This window comes from Nycticebus coucang, chromosome 17 (genome assembly GCF_027406575.1).
Source record: "Nycticebus coucang isolate mNycCou1 chromosome 17, mNycCou1.pri, whole genome shotgun sequence".
NCBI classification, from domain to species: domain Eukaryota; kingdom Metazoa; phylum Chordata; class Mammalia; order Primates; family Lorisidae; genus Nycticebus; species Nycticebus coucang.
This window is the reverse complement of record NC_069796.1, coordinates 84,051,199-84,074,253: the sequence shown is the minus strand read 5'-3', so window position 1 is coordinate 84,074,253 and position 23,055 is coordinate 84,051,199. Positions and strand designations below refer to the sequence as shown.

Genomic DNA, 23,055 nt, shown 5'->3' with positions numbered 1-23,055 from the left:
AGCCTGAGCCAGAGCAAGACCTTGTCTCTAAAAATAGCCAGACCTGGACGTTGTGGCGCCACCTGTAGTCCCAGCTACTTGGGAGGCTGAGGCAGGAGAATTGCTTGAGCCCAGGAGTTTGAGGTTGCTGTGACACCGGGGCACTCTACTGAGGGGGACAAAGTGAAACTCTGTCTGGAAAAAAAAAAAAGATACTACTAGGAAGTTTTGAAATAAAGAGAAGCACATTTAGAGGAGTCAAATATATATGAGATTAAATCCTGAAAAAAAAAAGGAGTCACGTAAGTTGGACTTTAAGAAGCAGCTTTAGGGGGCGGCACCTGTGGCTCAGTCGGTAAGGCGCCGGCCCCATATACCGAGGGTGGCGGGTTCAAACCCGGCCCCTGCTGAACTGCAACCAAAAAATAGCTGGGTGTTGTGGCGGGCACCTGTACTCCCAGCTACTCGGGAGGCTGAGGCAAGAGAATCGCTTAAGCCCAGGAGTTGGAGGTTGCTGTAAGCTGTGTGATGCCACGGCACTCTACCGAGGGCCATAAAGTGAGACTCTGTCTCTACAAAAAAAAAAGCAGCTTTAGGGTGGTGCCTGTGGCTCAAGGAGTAGGGCGCCGGTCCCATATGCCGGAGGTGACAGGTTCAAACCTAGCCCCGGCCAAAAACCAAAAAAAAAGAAAAAAGCAGCTTTAAATCAAATAGATCTGTGTTCAAATTCTGGTTCTGCTCTCATGGTCCAAGTTGTTTAACTTCTGTAAGACTTAGTGCCTTTATCTTGAAATTGGGGAATAATAGTACAGTACTGGCCCTGAAGGTTGTTGTAAAGATTAAGGGAGCTGTTTGGGTAGGGAGAGGGAGCCTGTGAGACAGAGCAGCCCTGAAGGGAGCAATAGGAAAGGTGGGAAGGTTAATTTGGTGAACTTTTACTGGACACTCCTAACTTACTGGGCATTGGGCCTGGTCCTGGGGATGAAAAGGGCAAGGCTCTTATCCTCCGGGGGTGCAGGGGAGAACAGTGAACAGTCACAATATGACATGGATTCTTTCCATGAATGTGGAACATAAGTACAAAGTATTGTTAGAGAACTGGGGATAGAATAAGGAATTTGACCAGCTTTGGGATAAATGGTCATGAAAAAAATATTACAGAGTTGATGTTTGAGCTAAATCTGAAAAGATTAGCAGGAAGTCACCAGGCTAGAAGTATGTTTTCAGTCCCCAGAAGGTTCATTTTAAGTTGGGGCCTCAAGGGGATGGCAGGGGATTAAATAGAGAAGTTAATTGGGATCAGTTTAAACAGTCCCTGTGTGCCAGGCTAAGGTGTGAAACTTAGGTGATGGTGAAATAAGAAGGGTTTAAAATGGTACCGATAGTGTTTTTATAGAAATCACACTTACAACATCTTAAAGGGTATGTTAGAAGTCAGCATGAATTTATTTTAGTAATCTAGGTTATAAAACATGAGGAATTGAACTAAGATTGGGTGGTATGAAGATGTCTCACTGGAGAGAGGCTTAGAAGGGAGAATAAGCAACCTCAGTGCCATCTGAAGAAAAGGATTGAGCCATGAGGAGAGCAGGGGGCAGATTTGAGGAAGAGGCAAAGAACCCAGCTTGGAGTTTATCCTGTTTTTCTCTACACGGAGATCGGTCTTTTACAGTTGAGTATGTAAGTCTAGAGCAGAGGATTGCCAAACTCTGTAAAATTACTTAAAGAGATTTATTCTGAGCTGAATGTGTGTGACCATGGTCAGAGAGCCATGCCCAAGAATCCTTGAGCAACTGGTCTTGTCACAGTTGGGTTATAGTTTGGTTTTAGACATTTCAGGGAGATAGGAATTACACTTAAAAGTCATAAATCAATGCATGGGAGGTGTACACTGGCTGGGCCTAAAAAGGCAGGACGTCTCCAAGTGCAGGGTGGATGTTACAGCAAGTTGTAGGTGGGCTTAAGTTTCTTTGATTTGTGATTGGTTAAAGAAATGAAGCTTTGTCTAAAGGCTTGGAATGTTGTTTTTGTTGTTTCTTTGTTTTTTTTTTTTTTTTTGAGACAGAGTCTCACTTTGTCACCCTTGCTAGAGTGCTATAGCATCATAGCTCACAGCAATCTCAAACTCTGGGGCTTAGGTGATCCTCTTGCCTCAGCCTCCCAAGTAGCTGAGACTACAGGCACCAGCCACAATGCCTGGCCAATCTTGGAATTTTTTTTTTTTTTTTTTTGAGACAGCGTCTCACTGTGTTGCTTTTGCTAGACACAGCTCACAACAACCTCAAACTCTTGGGCTTAAGCAATTCTTTTGCCTCCGCCTCCCAAGTAGCTGGGACTATGGGTGCCTGCCATAACACCCTGCTATTTTTTGGTTGTAGTTGGCCCAGGCTGGATTCAAACCCTCCAGCTGCAGTGTATGTGGCTGATGCCCCAGCCGCTGAGCTACAGACACCAAGCCTTGGAATGTTTTAAAGTAAGGAACTCAGTTAATTAGATACAAGCCACCTGACTTATACCCAGACTCAAGTGGTCTGTTGGGTATGGTATGGTTTAAGCTTTGTCTTATACAGCCTTGGTCCTGTTAATGACTTACATGAGTTAGGAAGGAAGGGGGCAGGGTGACAGAAGGCAAAGGGGCATCTTAGGCAAGTCTGAGTTCCCCTATGGTCAGCTGGGAAGTTTAAGATTTTATTTCACTTCATGGGCTAGAGGGTGGGGCAGGAAAGGGGAAGATCAGGAAATGTCAGTGTCTTCTGTGGGTCAGGTTGTCAAGCTGTAGTTGAAACTGACTGTGACCAGGGTTGCCTGGGAAGATGAAATCATGAAAAGGAATGAAGGACCTGCGGGCATGAGAAGGGGCAGGCTGCAAAGCATAGCCTTGGAGACAGAGGAGAAGGGAGGAATGGTCCTCAGTGCCCAGTGCCTCAAAGAGGTCAAAGAGATACGCTGTGAAAGGGAGTTTTGGATTTAAGAATCTGGAGGTCATCTTAGTATGACAAAGTGAAGACAAGATTTTGGAGAAGCTGTGAAAGGAAGGAGGATGATTAGCTTGACAGGAGAAGTGTTACAGGTACTAAGTAAGTAGTAGTGAGAAGTCTCACAGCCCCAGGAAGTTCCAGGACTCTTCTCCTCTCCACCCTCCATCTTTTTATGCTAAGGAACCAGGTCTCTCCCTCACCTTTTCTCCTTCATGAGAGTGACCACTTCCAATTCTTTTTGGAAGTGCTCTAAACTTCCTCTTTGTTCCTCCTAAATAAAATCTCTTGGTTCAGCGCCTGTAGCTCAGTGGCTAGGGTACTGGCCACTGGCTGGTAGGTTTGAACCCAGCCCGGGGTCTGCTGAACAACAATGACAACTACAACAACAACAACTCTGTCTCAAAAACAAACAAACAAACAAAATCTCTTTGTTACCCCGAAACTTGTGTAGATTACTTTTGCTTTCTATCCACCTGCCTGGGCCACTCCAGTTTTAATTTCAGTTTCCATTCACTTTTGCTTTTTTATTTTTGAGACAGAGTCTCACTGTGTCGCCCTTGGTAGAGTGCCTTGGTGTCACAGCTCACAGCAACCTCAAACTCTTGGGCTTGAGCGATTCTCTTCACCAGCCTCCCAAGTAGCTGGGACTACAGGCGCCCACCACAACGCCCAGCTATTTTTTGTTGTTATTGTTGTAATTGTCATTGTTGTTTGTCAGGCCTGGGCTGGGTTCAAACCTGCCAGCCCTGGTGTGCCCTAGCTGCTGCGCTACAGGCGCAGAGCCCACTTTTGCTTTTGATTACTATTATGCCTTGGTTGAACTTTCTAGCTCACATAAATAATTGAACCAGGCCAACTGGGTTCAAGGAACTAGGATCCCCAACCCACAACATCTTTTCTGGTGCTGAAAAACTCAGGAAGAAGTCAGCCTTTTTCCTGGCGCAGAAGTTTCAGGAATAAGATCCCCAGAGGACCCCTGCATTTCCCAGGCTCCAGCAGTTCCATGTTAAGATGATGGTGATGCAGAGATTCCAGCAAATACTGATGAAAGCTTTTGACAAAGTGGCTGGAACCCACCCCTGAAACCTCTTTAGAGTAAGGAACTGAGCAGAGTCCCTGATAGGTAGGCCAGTACCCCTATTTGACAGCAGGAAATAGCTAAGAGTTAGTCCATTTTTCTTTCAGGACCATGGGGGGATGAGAAGAGACACTGAGAAAGGGGCTTCAAGGTGGATGGGAAGTTGGGGGAGGAAAACCTGGCTTGATGAACCAGGAAGAGTATGGAGGGCCCATAAGAATGTGAGTATGAAGTAACCTGGTAACCAATGACCAATAGAAAGATACAATCAGGGCGGCGCCTGTGGCTCAAGGAGTAGGGCACTGGTCCCATATGCCGGAGGTGGTGGGTTCAAACCCAGCCCTGGCCAAAAACCACAAAAGAAAAAAAAAAAGATACAATCAATGACCAGTAGAAAAGGGCAATAATAGAGAAGCCAATGAAAGACTTGTAGCCAATTTCAAATGGATAGAGTATTTATACCCCTGTAGGCCTTTGAGTCTCCATGTCTCTCTCTTTTTCTCTTTCATTAGAGGGACCCACTTCCAACTCTCTTTGGAAGTACTTTGAACTTTCTCTTTGTTCTTCCTAACTAAAACTCTTTGTTACCCTGAAGAAAAAAAAATAAGGAACCAAAGCTTCTTATGATATTAAGTAATTTGCCTGGAAGCACTGAGAGATTAGCATCTTAAAACAATTAAAAGCTGCCCCCTTAACACCATGCAAAATAGTCCATAGAATAGGATCAGGTTAAAATGAGCATTGGTCAGTGATTGGGGGAGAAAAGAACCAGTAAAGAGGAAGACGAATGGAAAACAGAGGAAAGCAGGTGACTAAATGAAGGAAAGCCAGGAAGAGGCTGGCTGGAGATGGCAGAGAGCCCAGCAGGGAATTTGGCTTTGGAAAGGAAGGACATCACTCTTACATGCACAGAGAGCCCCTTACTTAATCATAATTTCCCCATAAATGGGAAGATCTTGCTGTTTATACTTTCAGGAGTTGCCATGATAAATTTTTTTAGTATGAAAGAGCCTGATTCCATTCATAGAATAACAACAGTGTTCTTGAGGATTTTAGAGAGGTCTAGTCTAATCAGCAAGTAATTATCTGCTGTTCTTCAAGTGAGCTCAATTCTGTTACTCCAGAATAACCTTCCTTTGACCTTCTCTGGCTACCAACCAGTCTAACCCCTTTCTCCCCCACATTTTTTTTTTTTTTTTTTTTAATTTTTAAAGAGACAGGGTCTCTCCTCTGTCACCCAGGCTGGAGTACAGTGGTGTGATCATACATAATTCACTGTAACTTCAAACCCCTGGACTCAGGCGATGCTCCTGCCTCAGCCTCACAAAGTGCTGAGATTACAGGTGTAAGCAAAAATGCCCAGCCCCCAACTATTTTTAAAAATTACAACTTTATTGAGATATAAAGTCACTTGCCATACAGTTCACCCATTTGACGTGTACACTTTGATAGTGTATTTACAGAGTCGCGCACCCATCAGTTCCCCCACTGCCCTCCAGTGCTAGGCAACCACTAATCTATTTTTGTCCTTATCTCCCTTTTATTTTATTTTATTTTATTTTATTTGTTTGTTTTTGAGACAGAGTCTCAAGCTGTCGCCCTGGGTAGAGTGCCATGGCGTCATAGCTTACAGCAACCTCAAACTCTTGGGCTTAAGCGGTTCTCTTTCCTCAGCCTCCCAAGGAGCTGGGACTACAGGCACCCACCACAACTATTTTTTGGTTGTGGTTGTCATTGTTGTTTGGCAGACCTGGGCTGGATTCGAACCCACCAACTCCATGGTACATGGCTAGCGCCATACCTGCTGAGCTACAGGCACTGAGCTTTATCTCCCTTTTAAAACAAAACTTAGGGAAGAACGGTTCATACTGTTTCTACTTTTCTCCTAGTTACTTCTCAAGTTAAAGGTTTTTATTCTTTCACCCTTCCGAACTGCTCAGGGTAGCATCATTAGTGACCCTTTTACTGCCAGACCCAAAGGGCGTGTTTGGTGTTGACTTTTCCATACCTTTCTGATGCATTAACCTGTCTCTCTCCCTTCTACTCTGTCTCCTTGTGGGCTCTGCACCTGCCCTTTGGTTGGCTTCTCACTCTTCCTGGATTGGATTTGCTCATGGTTTCAGCTGTATGCCCTGCTGATGACTGTCTTTCCACAGAACTCAGTGTCATTCGCTGCGCCTTGGATATCACCTAGATGTCAATTCTTCATGAATGAAGTGGAACTCAATTCTTCCCGCTAAAGAAAGCCTTGCTTTTCCTTTGTTCTCTTTCTTATCCATGCACACAAATTGGATAGAAACATCTTTCTCCTTTAAACTCCTGTTGTCTGCTGAATTTTCTTCTATCTTTATTCTAAAAATTGTATTTTTCCTTTTTTTGAGACAGTGTCTCACTTTTCCCCTCAGTAGAGTGCTATGGCATCATAGCTCACAGCAACTTCAAACTCTTGGGCTCAAGTGATCTTCTTGCCTCAGCCTCCCAAGTAGCTGGGACTACAGGCACCTACTACAATGCCTGGCTCTGTTTGGAGATGGGGGTCTCACTCTTACTCAGGCTGGTTTTGAACTCCTGAGCTCAGGCCTTGGCCTCCCAGATTGCTAGGATTACAGGCATGAGCCCCCACGCCTGGCCTTAAAAATTGTCTTCTTGGCTCAGAGCCCGTAGCACAGTGGTTACAGCACCAGCCACATACACTGAAGGTGGCTGGTTTGAACCTGGCCTAGTCCAGCTAACCAACGACAGTTACAACAAAAAATAGCTGGACATTGTGGCGGGCGCCTGTAGTCCCAACTACTTGGGAGGCTGAGACAAGAGAATCGCTTAAGCCCAAGAGTTTGAGATTGCTGTGAGCTGTGATGCCATGGCGCTCTACCAATTTTTCTGAAATTCTGTTTCAGAAAAAAAGAAATACTCACTGAATGCAGTTGCTGTCCTAGGTGTTGGGGTCTCATTCAGCTAAGTGCCACAATGGGGGAACCAACGAGGAAGTCCTGTGGGGAGGAGTATATGATCGTAAATGGCTGAGGAGATAAACCACCTGAGTTATGAGATGCATTGTTATCCAAGAAGGATCAGAGCAAAGAAGCATCTGGGTAAAGAGGAGCACAGGAATGAGCAGGCACATCCAAGATCCTCTAAAGGAGGCCAAGACCCAGCATGGGACACAATAGGGAGGGCCATGAAAGGAGCTTGGGCAAGGGCTGTGTGGGGATCAGTGGTTGGTCCTAGGGCAGCTGAGTTTATTCTGAGCATGATATTTAGTCATAGGCATTTGAAGACATAAGAATGGGTGGAAGCAGAATGTTTATTGCAGCCTAATTCATAAGAGCCAAGACATTGAAACAGCTCAAGTGCCCATCAACCCATGAATGGATTAACAAATTGTGGTATATATACATTGTGGACTACTATGCAGCCATAAAAAAGGATGGAAACTTCACATCTTTTATGTTTACCTGGATGGAGCTGGAGCATATTCTTCTTAATAAAGTATCTTTAAAAATGCGGGGGGGAAGTATCCAATATATTCAATACTACTATGAAATCAATATATATACAATCACCTACACATTCATATGAATGGCAAAACAACTATAGTTCAGAAAGTAGAAGGGAAAAGGAGAGAGAGGGGAGGGGAGGGGGGATAAGGGGGGAGGGGGAGGGAATTAGGGGGACTTCGCCTAATGTGCATGATGCAGTGGTACAAACTATTAAGAAATGAGTATAGGGCGGCGCCTGTGGCTCAGTGAGTAGGGCGCCGGCCCCATATACCGAGGGTGGCGGGTTCAAACCCAGCCCCGGCCAAACTGCAACCAAAAAACAGCCGGGCGTTGTGGTGGGCGCCTGTAGTCCCAGCTGCTCGGGAAGCTGAGGCAAGAGAATCGCGTAAGCCCAAGACTTAGAGGTTGCTGTGAGCCGTGTGACGCCACGGCACTCTACCAAGGGCGGTACAGTGAGACTCTGTCTCTACAAAAAAATAAAAAAAATAAAAAAATAAAAAATAAAAAAAGAAATGAGTATAATGGGGGGGGGGAGTAAATCCTAAATATATCACCTGCTGAAAATAAGAAAAAAAAGAATGGATGGAAAATCTCAGGGAGAGTGTGTAGAGTGAAAGGACTTCAATATTTAATTGAGGGGCAGGAGAAGAGGGGACATCTCAAAGGAGACTGAAAAGAAACAACCAGAAAAATGACGAGAAGGCAAGAGAATGTTGTAAAAAAAAAAGAAGTGAGGAAAGAAAACTTTAAAGATGTAAAGAATTATTCGGTGGCAGATGGTGGAGGAAGGGGAGAGTAGGAAAGGGAGGACTGAAAAAACAGCCTGCGTGTGACCTTCAGAGAAGCAGCCCTTCTCAGCTCTTCCCTCCCTCAGATTGGTGTGGGATGTGACCAGCACTGCAGTAGACCAAGGTCCTGGCTCACAGGGTAGGGGTGGGTGGTGCTTGGCTGATAGGAGGATGACAGAAGCAGCCAAGAAGAGGGAGAAGCAAGTTTCCCAGTGAGGAAGGACATGAAGCAGCGGTGGCTATCCCAGGTGGCTACCTGTGCATAAGAAGCACTGATGAGAATGCCACACCTGTCTCTGACAACCACATCTGCTAACTCAAAGTGGAAGAGTTTAAGTGCTGTCATTTTTAGGTGAGTTTGACCACAGAGCACCCTGAGATTGCAGCAGTGGGTGGTTGAAGAAGGAGGAAGTGAAAACTGGGCCAGGGACCGTCCTGTCAGGCTAGTGTATGTGTGTATTTGGGGCGGGAGGGCAGGTAACAGGATGCTGCTTAGTGGTCCACAAGGTGTGGCTAGCTCCAGTTTGATACAGAGCATTGTCGATATCCTAGAACCTCTCCCAGAGTGGAAGATGGATAGGGGTGGCACCTGGAGGCACAGTCCTTCCAGGAGGGGGCTAGAACTGGCCAGTGGGAGTCAGGCCTGCGTGGGCCTTGATGGAAGGCTAATTTAGTGAGCACATGCCGTTCTCCAGCAGACACAAGCATCTGATTCATTCTCTCCCAGGACTGGGTCCTCTGGGAACCCTGTGCACAGACACCATTCTATGGGCAGGAGCCATGTATTGTTTTTGTTTTTTTATTTTTTTTTTGTATTGATATAATGGAAGTCTGCATCTTCTGTGTTTGTTCTTATATAACTTTTAATCTGTTCAGGCTGTTTTCCCACCTCTATTGAAAATTCCTGGAGTTTAGGCTTGAAGGCTTACTCTCATCCTTGCCTTCTTCTGCAGTGTCCTGCACATATCAGGCACTCTGTGAAAGCTCAAGGCCAAAAATTCTGTCAGGACTACCACATTCCACACTGCCCATTCCTGCAGTGAATTCCCATTAAATTTTGTGAATAGTTGAGAAAATGGCCCAGCGTTTCCTTTGGCTGAAATAGCAATTGGTATTGCAAAAGTGAGTCCTTATTTTAGAACTTGTCTGCAGCTGTTTGCATGTGGATATTGAAGGAGGGAATGGTAGCTTTTATAAATGTCAGGGCAAAGAAGGATTCTGTTTCTAATCTGAGATGATGATGAAATACCTTGACCCCTTAGGTTTCTATCTTTCCCCTTAGGAAAATGGAAAACTGAGCTTCCAGGTTTGCAGACAGCTCAGACCTGGCACTGTATGTGGAGCAAAAGGAAATAATAGAAAAAGAATCCAAGAAATTTCAGCAACTCATTTTTATATTCTCTGACTAATTAAATTGGTATGAATTTTCCTTCGCCAAAGGAGAACTTTTTAAACAATAGATTTTATTATATAAAGGTCCCGTTCAGGAGGATGGTTTCTGTCCCCTTCCCCCCTCTAGGTGGCAGTAAGAAGCAGAAAAGCCTACGTGAAAGTAAAACAAGGGTCTTCAGCAGTCTTGATTCTTGTTCTTGAATTGGGTCCTAGTGACTTACCTTTGCCCTATAGTTCCACTTGTCAAGAATTCCTGGGTTGTTTTTTTTTCCCCCAGACCAACTTAGGTACCCATATATGGAATTAAAGAAATACTGACTAGGGCTCGGCACCTGTAGCTCAAGTGGCTAGGGCGCAAGCCACATACACCAGAGCTGGCAGGTTCGAATCCAGCCTGGACCTGCCAAACAACAATGACAACTACAACCAAAAAATAGCCAGGCGTTGAGGCAGGCGCCTCTAGTCCCAGCTACTTCAGAGGCTGAGGCAGGAGAATCGCTTAAGCCCAAGAGTTTGAGGTTGCTGTGAGCTGTGATGCCATAGCTCTCTACCCAGGGCGACAGCTTGAGACTCTGTCTCAAAAAAGAAATACTGACTAGGATTTGTGGAGCACTGCAGTCAGCTTTAATAGTTGAGAACATCTCAATGTGGGGGGAAAAGGGGAAAGGAAGCATAAGAATTAGAACTTAGAGGTTGAGAAAATGGTCCTTCCTGTCGTTCAGTGGGTAGTGTGCTACTGAGAGCTGGTGCCCACAGAGTTACCTTGGGCAGGACACCCAGGTTGGTATATTTTTGCACTTTGCTCCTAGGTTGGGTGTCATGGTCAGGGTGGCCCTTCTCTCCAAAGCCCAGGGAGTCAATACTCTGTGCTGCTCCTCTGAAATCTCTTAAAGGTAATAATTAGAGCTGTTTTTTGGAACATATTTTAATAACATACTGGGCACACTTACTGTAAGTGGGCGGAGGGATGATATTGGGGATGGGAGATGAAATGCAGAATTATAATACAAGTAAACATGGGAAAGGAGCAGCACATGTTTAGAGGCTAAGCAAAAGCACCTCCTCTGGGCAGTAGAAGAGTCAGGTCCTGGCAGCTGAATGTGAGACTGGGAAAATAATGGAAAGATACCATCTTCTCTTCTCCCCCTTCTGCCTCTATTACAAAATCTCTGCCCCAGAACTCTCAGGATAGTCATTAATACACTGTTCTTATTCATGTAGCCATGTTCTGTGTCCTAGAAGTCTGGAAGCCCATGAAGCAGGAACTACCTTATTCGTCTTTATATTCCCCATAACACTTGTCTCTGAGACAAGATAGACTCTTAATAAGGTTAGCTGAAGGAATCTAGTTGAGGAGAAAATGGAAAGCAAATAATAATAGTGCTGGATCAAACATGATTGTGTTCAAATGCATGGTCTCGGTATGAAGTGGCAGGTCTATGAGGGTGGTGGTTAGAAGCAGGGGAGTGAGCTGGTAGGACAGAAGCTGAAAGGCAGATGCCCATATGGCATATGAGGGAGCGGCCCAGCCTAGAGAAAAGAGGTGGCCGAGGAGGGCATGAAGACTGACCTGTACAGCTAGGTGGAGGCATGATGCTATGGTCAGCACTCACCAAGACCTGAGAGAGAAACCTTACTCATCAGGGCTCCTTCAGTTGACAGCAATAGAAATTCGAGTTAAACCGGCTTAACATAAGAAGGAATTTATTGGTTCATATAAGGAGAAAGTCTAGGTGGGTGGCTGGTAGGTCCAGGGCACCACTGACAAAGATGTATGCATATCCTTTGACTCTTTGGTTGACTCCATTTCTTGGACAAATGAGAAGGCTGTGGGCAGTATCAGGGCTAGTATCCTGTGAAAAGAAGACTGCAGAAGTCCAGGGACTGACACATCCCTTTTTCTAAGGCTGAGCTAGACATTGATTCTGATGTGCTGGGTACAGAACTGGTGAGAGGCAGCATTGTCAAGGGAGACAGATGTGTTCCCAGAAGAGGGGAGTGAGACTGGACAAGAGACGTCCAGGAGCATTGCAGGGCACAGGCCCCTAGCTTCAGTTGCTGCTGTAAGAAGGGAGGCCTCATGCTTGGTGATGTGCACCTAAGTCTCTCTTTTTCAATGTTTTCAGCATCTTCATGATACAGTGAAGAGGAATCTTGACAGCGCCTCCTCCCCTCAGAATGGTGATCAACAGAATGGCTATGGAGACCTCTTTCCTGGGCATAAGAAGACCCGCCGGGAAGTCCCTCTGGGTGTAGCCATCTCTTCCAATGGACTGCCTCCAGCCTCCCCACGCGGGAAGCCTGACAAGCCTCCTGGGGGAGATGCCTTGCAGTCCAGTGGGAAGCACTCTTTGGGGCTAGACTCTATTAACAAAAAATGTCTGGCAGACTCAAGTCTCCACCTGAATGGAGGCAGTAACCCGGGTGAGTCATTTCCTCTGAGCCTGAGTAAAGAACTGAAGCAGGAGCCTGTCGATGACCTGCCTTGCATGATTGCTGGGGCTGGAGGCTCCATATCGCAAAGCAACCTCATGCCTGACCTCAACCTGAACGAACAGGAATGGAAGGAGCTCATCGAGGAGCTGAACAGGTCAGTGCCCGATGAAGACATGAAGGACCTGTTTACTGAGGACTTTGAGGAAAAGAAGGACCCAGAATCTTCTGGTTCTACCACACAACCCCCCTTGGCACAGGACATTAATATTAAGACGGAATTTTCTCCAGCAGCCTTTGAGCAAGAACAGTTAGGCTCTCCACAAGTGAGGGCTGGGTCTGCAGGACAGACCTTTCTGGGGCCTTCATCTGCCCCTGTGAGCACAGATTCTCCTAGCCTAGGGGGCTCTCAGACCCTGTTCCACACCTCTGGTCAGCCTGGAGCAGATAATACCAGTCCAAGCCTGATGCCGGCATCAGCCCAAGCCCAGAATACACAAAGAGCCCTCCCAAATGTAGTGTTGCCTACCCAGGGTCCAGGAGGGACCTCAGAGCTGTCCTCTGCCCACCAACTCCAACAGATCGCTGCCAAGCAGAAGCGTGACCAGATGCTCCAAAACCCACAGCAGACTGCTCCACCCCCCAGCCAGATGTCCACATGGCAACAGACGGGGCCCTCCCACAGTCCCTTAGGTGTCCCTTACCCCCTGGAGAAGCCTGCCAGCCCTCCTAGCTATAAGCAAGACTTCACTAACTCCAAACTGCTCATGATGCCTAGTGTAAACAAGAGTTCCCCTCGGCCTGGAGGTCCCTACCTCCAGTCCAGCCGTGTGAACCTATTGAGTCACCAGCCACCAAGTAACTTGAATCAGAACTCTGTGAATAACCCAGGGTCAGTGCTGGACTATGGCAATACAAAACCCCTTTCTCATTTCAAAGCAGACTGTGGGCAAGGCAGCCCTGGGTCTAGCCAGAGTAAGCCAACCCTGATGGCTTATCTTCCCCAGCAGCTGCCTCATATGAGCAATGAGCAAAACCCCTTGTTTCTGATGAAACCAAAACCAGGAAATATGCCCTTCCGATCGCTAGTTCCACCTGGCCGGGTAAGTATTTGGCTTCCTTTTCTGTCGCTGCTATAGATATTTATACTTCAGTGAGGTTACTTGCTAAGTTGGATGTGAATTGGGTCCAAGGTAGTCATGGGAACAAAGGAGAAGCAACTATGTCCTTTGACTCCCTTGGGAGTAAAAAGTTATAAAATAAACCAGAGTTGATTCTGAATTAACTAAAATAGTGTAAAATTACCTAGTATAATTTGATTTTAACTAAACTATAATTTGTTTTTACATAAATATTTAAGAAATTGCTTACATTGGGCGGCACCTGTGGCTCAGTCGGTAAGGCGCCGGCCCCATATATCGAGGGTGGCGGGTTCAAACCTGGCCCCGGCCAAACTGCAACCAAAAAAAAAAAATAGCCGGGCGTTGTGGCAGGCGCCTGTAGTCCCAGCTACTCGGGAGGCTGAGGCAAGAGAATCGCTTGGGCCCAGGAGTTGGAGGTTGCTGTGAGCTGTGTGAGGCCACGGCACTGTACCGAGGGCCATAAAGTGAGACTCTGTCTCTACAAAAAAAAAAAAAAAAAGAAATTGCTTACATTTAGACCAATGTCTGTTTCGTACCATAGTATTTAAATTAAGACATTTGTGGCTGTGCTTTTGCAGGTAAAGATCATATTCAGTGTGCTTCTTAGAGCTTTTGCTTTTTTATACCTATCAGATCTCTATGTTCAAAATCTCTTAGTTTTTTCTAAGTGTGTAACATCATGGCGGCGCCTGTGGCTCAAAGGAGTAGGGCGCCAGCCCCATTTGCCGGAGGTGACGGGTTCAAGCCCAGCCCCGGCCAAAAACTGAAAAAAAAAAAAAAAAACATTTTAGGTGTATGCCTTCCCAGCACACCCAAAGCCTAGCAGAATCAAATGGCTACATAGGGTAGAAATAGCTCTTGACATTGCCTCTGCTTCTCACTACTATAAGCCTGCAGTGAACACCTTTGTGTATTTATAGTACATTCTAAAATTTTAAAAATCAAAAATTTAAAAATCTAAAGCTGGGAATATCTTGAGGAAATTGACATATTTCTGTATTGGTGAGGGTGCATAAATGGCATGCTGCTTTTGGGAAGTAATTGGCATTATGTCTTTTTCATAAGCCATAAAAATGTTCATAAACATGGGCAGCACCTGTGTTCAGTGGGTAAGGCACCAGCCACATACACTGAGGCTGGTGGCTCGAATCCAGCCCAGGCCAGCTAAAACAACAATGACAACTACTACAACAACAACAACAAAAAATTAGCTGGGTATCGTGGCGGACACCTGTAGTCCCAGCTACTTGGGAGGCAAAGGCAAAAGAATTACTTAAGCCCAAGAGTTTGAGGTTGCTGTGAGCAACGATGCCCTACCCAGGGTGAGAGCTTGAGACTCTGTCTCAAAAAAAAAAAAAAAAGTTCATAAACATTGACATATTCTGTACCCTCTTGCTAGTTAGTATCAAGAAATAATCCAGGCTCTGCGCCTGTAGCTCAGCCATTAGGGCGCTGGCCACATAAACCGGGGCTGGCGGGTTCAAACCCAGCCCAAGCATGCTAAACAACAATGACAACTATAAAAAAAAAAAAAAGCCAGGTATTATGGCAGGCGCCTGTAGATTCCCAGCTACTTGGGAGGCTGAGGCAAGAGAATCTCTAAAGCCCAAGAATTTGAGGTTGCTGTGAGCTGTGTTGCCCCGGCACTCTACCGAGGGTGACATAGCAAGACTCTGTCTCAAAAAAAAAGAAAAGAAGAAAGAATCCAGAGTAAAAAAGTTACATACAAGAGATATTCATTGAATCATTATTTCTTTTTTTTTTTTCCTTTATATTTTAAAATGTCAGTCCCTACCCTTCCACTCCTGACTCCTGTTTTTATTGGGGGAGGCAGCTACATGATTATTTCTAATACCCAAAACCCGGAGGCCATTGAAGCATCTCCGAACAGGAGAATCCATGTGTAAATGTTCATACTTGACTTATTTCAGCCATTAAAATGTTACACAGCCATTAAACCACCTTAGAAGAGGCAAAGCAGCACAGTGATGATGTTACCATTTAAGTAGTAGCACTTTGCACCTTACTCTCAGTAAAGCTGATGTCTGGGGTTGAAGAAATCACAGCACAGAATTTAAAGTTAGAATCTTGAGCGGATTAAATATACAAGTGAATAAGAACTGTAAAGGAGCTCAAAAGGTTGAACTTGTTTAAATAATAATTGCTTTTTGCCTTCTTCCTGTGCTTAGTTTTCCCCTTTCTTCTGAATGTAAGTTATGGTGTTAAGATAATACCGTGGTAGCCTTTGCTATGACTCTCACTTCCGGTTTATGTGTTAACAGAAAATATCTATTAAAGTTCTCATTGAGGCTCGGCGCCTGTGACTCAAGCAGCTAAGGCACCAGCCACATACACCAGAGCTGGTGGGTTCGAATCCTGCCAAACAACCATGACAACTACAACCAAAAAATAGCTGGGCATTGTGGCAGGCACCTGTAGTCCCAGCTACTTGGGAGGCTGAGGCAAGAGAATCTCTTGAGTCCAGGAGTTGGAGGTTGCTGTGAGCTGTGATGCCACAGCACTTTACTCAGGGCAACAGCTTGAGGCTCTGTCTTAAAAAAAAAATAAACAATAAAAAATAAACAATAAAAAAATAAACAATAAAGTTCTCATTGAGACTCTGCATTTTTTGAGCGTGGGTATCTGACAAAGCTAAGCACTCTCTTGCCAGTAAAATGCTTGTACGCAAGTAGATAGACATACATTTCCAAGCAGTACAGGAACAGTGCCAAACCCCAGGTTCATGCACATGGGACATTGTGTGTCTGTCAACCAAAGCTCTCCTCAGAATGTTCTATGGGTCCCCTCCGCATTTGGATATTCTGATGATTGAGTGTTTATAAGCCTTGATTGCTTACTGGAACTACTATGTGTAAATATGAGAGCTTAAATGTACTTAATGTAGAACCCCATTTTTGCCATAGTGAATCATAGCAGGCTAACCAGTGGACAGTAGTTGTTCATTCTTAAGTGCCTGCATGCTCAGATGTTGTCACTCTGGGCTGTGCCCCAGCCCTGTGGATGTTGTGGTTATTGGAGTCATCAGGGAAGCAGAGGCTCAGCTTCAAGAGAGTGACCCTTAAATGAGGCTCTCGCTGGGCCTATCTGGTCTGATCAGAGCTTGGAGACTTCACCAGCTCTTTTTGTTGACAGGACCAGAACCCATCCAGCGTCCCTGTGCCAGCCCAGGCCTCCAGTGTTGGGACCCAGCCTCCTACTGTGTCTGTGTCCAGCTCTCACAACAGCTCCCCCTATCTCAGTAGCCAGCAGCAGGCAGCTGTAATGAAGCAGCATCAGTTGCTTTTGGACCAACAGAGGGAGCAGCAGCAAAAGCATTTGCAACAGCAGTTCCTTCAAAGGCAACAGCACCTTCTGGCAGAACAGGTAAAAAGAAAGGTAGAAGAAAATCACCCTGGGCGGCGCCTGTGGCTCAGTGAGTAGGGCGCCGGCCCCATATGCCGAGGGTGGTGGGTTCAGACCCAGCCCTGGCCAAACTGCAACAAAAAAATAGCCGGGCATTGTGGCGGGTGCCTGTAGTCCCAGCTGATCAGGAAGCAGAGGCAAGAAAATCGCGTAAGCCCAAGAGCTGGAGGTTGCTGTGAGTCCTGTGATGTCATGGCACTCTACTGAGGTCGGTAAAGTGAGACTCTGTCTCTACAAAAAAAAAAAAAAAGAAAGAAAGAAAATCACCCTATTCCCTACCTTTGCCTGCTTCCTGAGTCTGCAGTGGTCACAAGCTCCACTTGTTCATGTAGATTTGCACTGATTTTGCAGGCCTGGGTACGATGGCTCACTCCTGTAATCCTAGCACTCTTGGGAGGTAGAGGAGGGAGGATCACTTGAACCCAGGAATTTGAGGTTGCTGTGAGCTAGGCTGATAGCCATTGCACACTAGCCTGGACAACAGAGTGAGACTGTCTCAAAAAAAAAAAAAAAAAAAAAAGTCAGGAATATGGCATTTGTCAGACAGCAATAGTCTGTCAGAGGCTGATTTATGTCACTTAAGAGGGATTTAATAAAGATAGAATCTATAGATAAAAACTGTTCATGTAAGGGACATTTTTCCATATCACTAGTTGGCAGCTTCCAAACCACTGAATTCAATTGTCTGTCCATCAGCTGTAGAGCCTGGGTTTTGCTATAAATCAGCAGTTCTCAACCTGTGGGTCACAACCCCTTTGGGGGTTGAACGACCCTTTCACAGGGGTCACCTAAATACACCCTGTATATCAGATATGTACATTACGATTCATAACAGTAGCAAAATTTACAGTTATGAAGTAGCAACGAAAATAATTTTATGGTTGGGGGTTTCCACAACATGAGAAACTATATTAAAGGGTCCCAGCATTAGGAAGGTTGAGAACACACTGCTATAAACACAGTGTATGACAGGTCAGAGCATAAAGAGTGATGATGTGCTTGAGGTTCTAAAATCAGGACAACACAGTTCACTCACTTGGTCACTAAAGGTTACAAGTGAGAGTTTCCAAGGTTTTAAATTACATCTTCAGACACAAAAACTAGCTCCAGATTGAAGATGATCACTACCTCAATTTTACCATTCAGAAAAATAACAGCGGCACCTGTGGCTCAGTGAGTAGAGCACCCGTCCCCTATACCAAGGGTAGTGGTTCGAATCCGGCCCTGGCCAAACTGCAACAAAAAATAGCTGGGCGTTGTGGTGGGCGCCTGTAGCAAGAGAATCGCCTAAGCCCAAGAACTGGAGGTTGCTATGAGCTGTGACTTCACGGCACTCTACCAAGGGCGACAAAGTGAAACTCTGTCTCTAAAAAAAAAAAAACAAAAAAACAGCCTGTTGGGATATAAGTCACATAACATTTAAAGTGAACAACTCAACAGTTTTTAGTACATTCATTGTGCACCCATCATCATACTCGATTTTAGAATATTTCCATCACAAACAAACTTCATATACCTGTGAGCACCCATTCTCCCACCCCCTAGACTCCCCAGACCTAGGCAACCACCAGCCTACTTTGTGTCTACAGACTTGCCTGCCTACTCTGGACATTCATATGAATGTTTGCAAGATTCAACCACGTACTATGTATCAGTAATTGATTCCTTTTGTAACTGAATAAGATTCCATCGTGTGGATATACTACGTTTTATTCACTCATCTGTTGACAAAGATTTGGGTTGTATCTACTTTTCGGCTGTTATGAATAATGCTGTGAACGTTCATGTATAAGTTTTCATGTGGACATGTTTTAATTTCTCTTGGATATATACCTATGAGTGAAATTGCTAGATCATGTGCTAATTCTTACGTTTAACCTGTGGAGGAACTGGCAGACTGTTTTCCATAATGGCTGTACCATTTTACATTCTCACCAGCATTGCTTGTTAACATCTGATTCTTTGAATCTTGCCATCCTAGTAGGTGTGAAGTGGGATCTTGTCATGGCTTTGATTTGCATTTTCCTAGTCTGTCCTCCAATTTTTTAAATTTTTTTAAAAACCTACCTGTTTTTTATTCTTTGCTCCATAGGTTCGTTTGATATTATTTATCAAAAACCCCCAAATTGAGGTTCGGCGCCTGTGGCTCAAGCAGCTAAGGCACCAGCCACGTACACCTGAGCTGGTGGGTTTGAATTCAGCCCGGGCCAGCTAAACAGCAATGACGGCTGCAACCAAAAAATAGCCGGGTGTTGTAGCGGACGCCTGTAGTCCCAGCTACTTGGGAGGCAGAGGCAAGAGAATCGCTTGAGCCCAGGAATTGGAGGTTGCTATGAGCTGTGATGCCACGGCACTCTACCTAGGGTGACAGCTTGAGGCTCTGTCTCAAAACAAAACAAAAAAAACAAACAAAAAACCCAAATTAAAATCATTAGCACCATTTCAACAGGAGCCCATTTGTGGATAACACACTTGAACGATTTACTTTTCTCTGACCTAACTCAAATTTGTTTTTGTTTTCTGTGGTTTTGTTGTTTCATTGTTCCTGGCATTTTCTAGGAGAAGCAGCAGTTTCAACGCCATCTGACCCGGCCACCACCCCAGTACCAAGACCCAACACAAAGCACCTTCCCACAACAGGTCGGACAGTTCCCAGGTAAGGGGATGTCTAAGGGAATGTAAGCAGAGAGGCAGGCACCAGGTGGAGCGTGCAAATGGGGCATCGCAACTCATACTGGTCACTGTCCAGTGCTGGTTGGTTAAGTTCCTGCATTCTGCCTAGCTTTATACTAAGAACTAAGGCCTTTCCTTCATCATCCAAACCTCAGTCTATCTAAGGAGCCTGGCTTTCTAGTTAACCCAAGCTCCAGGAGAAGAGGGCATAGAGGCAGATCACTGGAAAAACTTTTTCTAAGTCCCTGACCATAGAGGATTTAAGACAAAATCTCACTCTGTTGCCCAGGCTAGAATGCTGTGGTGTCAGCCTAGCTCACAGTAACCTCAGACTCCTAGGAGTAACCTCAGACTCCTGGGTTCAAGTGATCCTCCTGCCTCAGTCTCCTGAGTAGCTAAGACTTACAAGCACCCACTAATTTTTCTATTTTTAGTAGAAACGGGGTCTCTCTCTTGCTCAGGCTGGTCTTGAACGCATGAGCTCAAGCAGTCCAACTACCTGCCTTGACCTCCCAATTTTATTTTTTTTTTTTTGAGAGAGAGAGTCTCACTATGCCACCCTCAGTAGAGTGCCGTGGCGTCACAGCTCACAGAAATCTCAAACTCTTGGGCTTAATCAATTCTCTTGCCTCAGCCTCACAAGTAACTGGGACTACAGGCACCTGCCACAATGCCTGGCTATTTTTTTTATTGCAGTTGGCATCATTGTTTAGCTGGCCCGGGCCAGGTTTGAACCCACCAGCCTTGGTATTTGTGGTGAACACTGTAAGCACTGTACTGTGGGCACTGAGCCAGCTTCTGTAATTCTTAAGAAAGTTCTTTGGAGGCTGGGCAGGGTGGCTCACACCTGTAATCCTAGCACTGGGAGGCTGAGCTGGACTGCCTAAGCTCAAGAGTTCAAAACCAGCCTGAGCCAGAGTGAGACCCCATCTCTAAAAAAATAGCTGGGTGTTCTGACAGGCACCTGTAATCTCAGCTACTTGGGAATCTGAGGCAAGAGAATCACTTGAGCCCAAGAGTTTGAGATTTTTGTGACCTACAACACCACGGCACTCTGCAGAAGGTGACAAAGTGAGACTGTCTCAAAAAAGAAAAAAGAAGGCTCAGTGCCAATAGCTCAGTGAGTAAGGCGCCAGCCACATACACCAAGGCTAGTGGGTTTGAGCCTGGCCCTGGCCTACTAAACAGCGATGAAAACTGCAACCAAAAAATAGCCAGGTGTTGTGGCGGGTGCCTGTAGTCCCAGTTACTTGGGAGGCTGAGGCAAGAGAAATGGTTAAGCCTAAGAGTTTGAGGTTGCTGTGAGCTGTAATGCCAGTGCACTCTACCAAAGGTGACACAGTGGTACTCTGTCTCAAACAGAAAGAAAGTTTTTTGGGCTGGGCACAGTGACTCATGCCTATAATTCCAGCACTCTAGGGGGCCAAGGCGGGTGGATAGTTTGAGCTCACAAGTTCGAGACCAGCCTGAGCAAAAGCAAGACCCCATCTCTACTAAAAATAGAAAAACTGAGGTAAGAGAATCGCTTGAGCCAAGAGTTGGAAGTTGCTATGAGCTATGATGCTACAGCACTCTACCCAGAGCAACAGCTTGAGACTCTGTCTCAAAAAAAGAAAGAAAGAAAGAAAGTGCTTTGCTTCTGCCTTTAAGTGTCTTCAAAAAATGACTGGAAAGGGCGGCGCCTATGGCTCAGTGAGTAGGGCGCTGGCCCCATATACTGAGGGTGGTGGGTTCAAACCCAGCTCTGGCCAAACTGCAACAAAAAAATAGCCGGGCCTTGTGGCAGGCGCCTGGAGTCCCAGCTACTCAGGAGGCTGAGGCAAGAAAATCATCTAAACCCAATGAGTTGGAGGTTGCTGTGAGTTGTGACGTCATAGCACTCTACCGAGGGTGATGAAGTGAGACTCTGTCTCAAAAAAAAAAAAGCTAGAAAATATTTTTCAGGTAAAGGGAGACTTGATACACTCATGTGGCCTTTTGCTTATTTTCTCTCCTCCTGCCTAGTTACTTTGGTGTCATAGATCACAGTGTCAGCAGTGGACGTTTAGCCGGAAAAGGGCAGGAAGCACACTGGTCTCAGTTGTCAACCTCTGGGATGTGCCAGGGGAGCATGCTTAGATTGCCTCTCGAGAAATGCATAAAAATGTCACTGGATAAATATAGTAAGATTTGGCCTGCGCCTGCCTTACTGTCCCTTTTCGGAGTGTCTCAGAAACCTCTCTTCATCCCTTAGTCAGTACCCTCACTATAAAGTGTCCCATAAAGACTGACTACAACCATGTTTCTTGGAGGAGAATAGAGGGGATTATATGTGTGTGCTAACTGGGAACGTGGAGTTAAAATCTGCAAGCATCTCAGAAGCCTGAGCCTGGCCCCTGTCTCCTGCCCTCAGTTCCCTCTAACGTGTTGTGGACTGTTAAATGGGAGTGATACAGAATATTTTATCTCTCCTGTTCTCCTCAACCCAATTTTTGAGTACTAGCAGAGGAAGAAGAAAAACAAAGTACTAAATTAGGGCCAATCCTTGAATAATGACTCTACCCACAAAACCCTGTCTTGGATAACAGGTTGCCATGTGTCAGAAGCGCTGGACGGCAGATTCCCATTGACAGGGGCCTCTCTGTCCTTTTGTGCGCTTACCCCAGCACAGCATCTACCAGAGCAGGTGCTCAGAAATTATCTGGAAATCTCATGCTAGCCTTCTTCCTCCCTTGACCATCTTGTCATTTTGGGATAGACAGTAGGCCCTGGTAAAATGTCTCCACACGTCTCACTCCTCCATCCCCACCTGGCCACGCTGTTCACGCCCTCATTTATGTCAGAGCAGAATGGCCTCTCCCTAGCAGAGTCTAAACCACAGTCCCAGGTCCATGAGTGTGGGCTTTACAACCCTCTACATGACGTCCACAGTTCTTCCCTGTCTTGCCTGGACTAGCTCTTCTGTTTTATCTCTAACCAGCTGGCCCTGTCTTCACACCCCAGCCAGGGCCAGCCTCTTACAGCTCTCTACACAGACTGCCTTATATAATTCTGTCTTGGCACACATTTCTTTTCTCTGCCTAAAATACACTTTTTCTCTAAACTGTTTAATTGCTAAACCTCTATGCTTTTAAAACCCATTGTATCTCCCTGAAGCCCTCTCCAGATGTTTTCCCAGACACAGAGGCTTCAGGCTCCTGTGTTCCCACAGCCTGTTGACCAGGCTGGGACCCTGTCATACCATGTGGTGACGTTGCCTCTTCAGGGCAGAGTTGGATCCATCTTGAAGTCCCAGGTGCCTACACAGAGCAGAAATTTTGTAGGTATTTGAAAATTGAATGAACAGTCCTCTGGCTTTTCCTCCACTGTGCCTTTCTAAACCCTGTCATTGTTCCAGACCTGGTCTCCATTCTACCTTGGGGGAGATTTTCTACCCCTCCACCCCCAGTTTCTCGTCTTTGCAGTGCACCACTGATCATGAGATGTCTGGTGTTAGGATTTTGCCTGTAGGATAGGGGCTGCAACTTGGGTCTCAGAGGTGTCTCCACGGTGGAGGCCAAGAAATGCCAGTTTGGTGGGCATGGTACCTCACCCCTGTAATTTTAGCACTTTGGGAGGCCGAGGTGGGAGGATCACTTAAGGACAGGAGTTTGAGGCCAACCTGGACAACATAGCAAGACCCTATCTCAC

General features: G+C 45.7%; 1 protein-coding gene across 1 annotated transcript in view; it reads left to right on the top strand.

Annotated features, from left to right (window-relative positions):
* Positions 1-23,055, top strand: part of MAML1 (mastermind like transcriptional coactivator 1) — a 57,973-nt gene that overhangs the window by 31,309 nt on the left and 3,609 nt on the right. Inside the window, exons 2-4 of the mRNA XM_053567301.1 lie at positions 11,842-13,251; positions 16,444-16,674; positions 19,273-19,369. Of these exons, the coding sequence (XP_053423276.1) occupies positions 11,842-13,251; positions 16,444-16,674; positions 19,273-19,369 (1,738 nt within the window). The remainder of the gene's footprint in view (positions 1-11,841; positions 13,252-16,443; positions 16,675-19,272; positions 19,370-23,055) is intronic.